The sequence below is a fragment of the Nicotiana tabacum genome, chromosome 19 (genome assembly GCF_000715075.1).
Source record: "Nicotiana tabacum cultivar K326 chromosome 19, ASM71507v2, whole genome shotgun sequence".
NCBI lineage: Eukaryota > Viridiplantae > Streptophyta > Magnoliopsida > Solanales > Solanaceae > Nicotiana > Nicotiana tabacum.
Window position 1 is genome coordinate 40,590,099 of NC_134098.1, and position 3,134 is coordinate 40,593,232.

General features: G+C 36.1%; 1 protein-coding gene across 1 annotated transcript; it reads left to right on the forward strand.

The window, feature by feature from the left end:
* The first annotated feature begins 364 nt into the window (after window positions 1-364).
* LOC107778208 (cytochrome b561 and DOMON domain-containing protein At3g25290) lies at window positions 365-2,819 on the forward strand. Its single transcript, XM_016598420.2, has 3 exons — window positions 365-1,165; window positions 1,775-2,029; window positions 2,232-2,819. Exons 1-3 carry the CDS (start codon window positions 545-547, stop codon window positions 2,502-2,504), a joined length of 1,149 nt encoding a protein of 382 aa, XP_016453906.1. The 5' UTR covers window positions 365-544; the 3' UTR covers window positions 2,505-2,819.
* The last annotated feature ends 315 nt before the right edge of the window (window positions 2,820-3,134 follow it).

The following is a 3,134-nucleotide window of genomic DNA, read 5'->3' on the forward strand; positions in this document are numbered from 1 at the left end:
CCTCGAGTGGATGGAACATGCTGCAATGTCTAGTTACAAATAAGTAGAAACATGGTATATTTTTAGGAAAAACTTATATCTAGATGTATCAACAATAAATTAAATATTACATTTATGGAAAATATTTAGATATTTAGTTGTTTCTTTGTATTGTTTAGGGAGTTTTTTAAATTTTCATGCTCAAATTGGGAATCAAATTAAACAAATATAATCACATGAATCTAAGCGAAAGTTTACCATTTGTGCTGGATTCAATTTGTATTTACCCTCTTCCCTTTAATGACAAAATTTATATTAAAAAGGAAAAGAAATTAAAAGCGTATACACAAAGTTAGAAAGTGTACACCTGTAGGGTTAAAAAATCTATATTTCGGAAAAACATTTAAAGCCTTCCAAATTTACAGGTTCCCATACTCTCCTTAGCTGTCTCTCACTTCTCTCTGAATATATATTTTTCCCACACTCACCGGAATCTTGTCCGTTACAAAATCCCTACGCCTACGGCCGTCAATAGAAAACGGAGAACTCTAAATCTCCGTTTCCGATGTCGTCGCCGGCCATTCCCTTCGCCGTTTTCCTTGTCGTTGCTTCTTTACTAATCTCCCCTTCACTATCCCAAACATGTTCGTCACAGAAATTCACCAACAAAAAGGTTTATACTCGTTGCAGCGATCTTCCGGCACTCAAATCGTTCCTCCACTGGACATATAATGCTGAAAACTCCACTCTTGATATTGCCTTTGTTGCTCCGCCGGACAAATCCGACGGGTGGATTGCGTGGGCTATTAACCCAAAAGATACGGGCATGGCCGGGGCCCAAACTTTGCTTGCGTTTAAAAATTCCAAAGGCGAAATGTTGGTTAAGACGTATGATATTTTGAGTTATACTTCGATTAAGGAGTCGTCAAAGTTGTGGTTCGATGTGAAAGAGTCCGCGGCGGAGTTCTCCGGCGGGTTGATGCGGTTGTTCGCGACGCTTGTGCTGCCGGAAAAGGGCAAAACGACGTTGAATCATGTGTGGCAGGTGGGACCCTCTCTTACCAATGGTTTTCCGGCTAAGCATGATTTTCAGCTAGCTAATTTGAATTCTAAAGGAACCCTTGATTTGCTGAGCGGTGAAAGCAAAAGCGGTGCTTCTGGGGATTCTAAGGTCAAGAGAAAAAATGTGAGTTCTTTTAGACCCTGCTTTGACTCTAATATTAGTTTTAAAGGTTTGTTAATCTATTTGTTAAGTTTGGCTTAACGGGTGGGAGCTAAAATGGTCAAATCTTTGAATTTTTGGGCAAATACAGTATTGTTTATAGGTGTTTTTGTCTGCTGTTGTATAGCATCTGTTAATTCTTTGTCTTTTTTGTCGCTAGCTTTTTCTATTTTTGCCCTTTTATGTTTAAGGAGTATCCAAGTATGTAGTATTTGTGGAACAAGATTTAAGGGTTTCAATAAAGATTTTAGGCTCAGAAATCATTTATTGGTGTTCATAGGGAATCTTGAAACAACTACTAGCTGTTACTCTATATTCATCTGATGTTTGTTGAATTGTTAAAAGGAAAAAAAGTTTTTTTGGTCAAATTGGTAAGTAGTATTTTTTGAAGAATTACAGGCCAAAAAATTAATTTTATACCAAAAATAAAATAGCAGATTACCTAGTAGAAAAGATTGAAAATCATCTCAAACCTCCCCTTGTTGACTATTATATGATTTTTAGGATCATTATTTAGTTGATGGTTGATCCAATTGCTGGAGCGTTTAAAAAGTTCTCTAATTCTTACTGCAGATCCATGGAATCCTTAATGCTATTAGTTGGGGGATTCTGTTTCCAGTTGGGATCATCATAGCAAGGTACTTGAGAACTTTCCAGTCTGCAGATCCAGCATGGTTTTATCTTCACATTTCTTGCCAGTGTTCTGCTTATATTATCGGGGTTGCTGGCTGGGCAACTGGTCTTAAGCTTGGAAGTGAATCAAAGGGTATCACATATGATACCCATCGTAATATTGGGATTGCACTCTTCTCTCTTGCAACATTGCAGGTAATGCTTCTTGGTTCCTTAGTCCCGAGTCATTATCTTTAGCATTCGTTATTTCGTTTATGCTACTACTCAAGTTAATCTTTATTTTTCAGAACCTTGTTATATGCACCTTAGATAGACAAATTCTTTGAACAGCTAAATACTTGGGATAATAATTGTTGATTTGATTTCTTGTGGATGTGCTGGTTTTACATTTGTTTAGGTTTTTGCCTTGTTACTGAGGCCCAAGAAGGACAATAAGTACAGATTTTACTGGAATATCTACCATCATGGAGTTGGCTATACAATGCTTGTCCTCAGCTTGATTAATGTTTTCAAAGGTCTTGACATACTAGATCCCGTGACTAAGTGGAGATCTGCATATATTGGTATACTAGTGGTGTTAGGAGCAATCGCCCTATTGTTGGAAGTGATTACCTGGATTGTTGTGTTAAGGAGGAAATCTAACAAATCCACCAAACCATATGATGGTTGATTTTTAAATTGGCCATGGGATACTATAACCTCTGGAGTTCATGATCGGTTGCTATTGTTATCACTGCCCATATCAGTTTATATATATTAGTATTTGCTTGAAGAGATTCTTTTTTATCCCCTAGCTCTTATGTTATTCTCATTGTACAATGAATTTGAAACTCTAGGTCTTGTGTATAAATACGTGACTTGACCACTTCAGTTCCGGGGTCGTTTGGCAGGGTGTATAAGCATAGTGTTGAATTGAGTATACTAGTAATGCAGGGAATTGGATTAGTAATACTGAGATTAGTTATGTTGAGATTATTTTTTATCCACTGTTTGGTTTGGTGTATTAAAAATAACATACATTGCGTAGGGGTGCATACATGCTTATCCATGTATTAAATCATGGTATTACTAATGTCATGATTTGCTATGTATTAGTTATACATAAGATAATACCAAATAGGGTGTATATACATATGTTAAAAAAGGCTATTAAATAAGGGATTAATAATATCAAAGCTAATACATGTATTATTTTTCCATAATACATCGTACCAAACGACCCCTCAAACTTTTGTATTTTATGCGTTACTTGCTTTTGATTTTCATTGCTGATGTATACAATTAATACATGTATTATTTT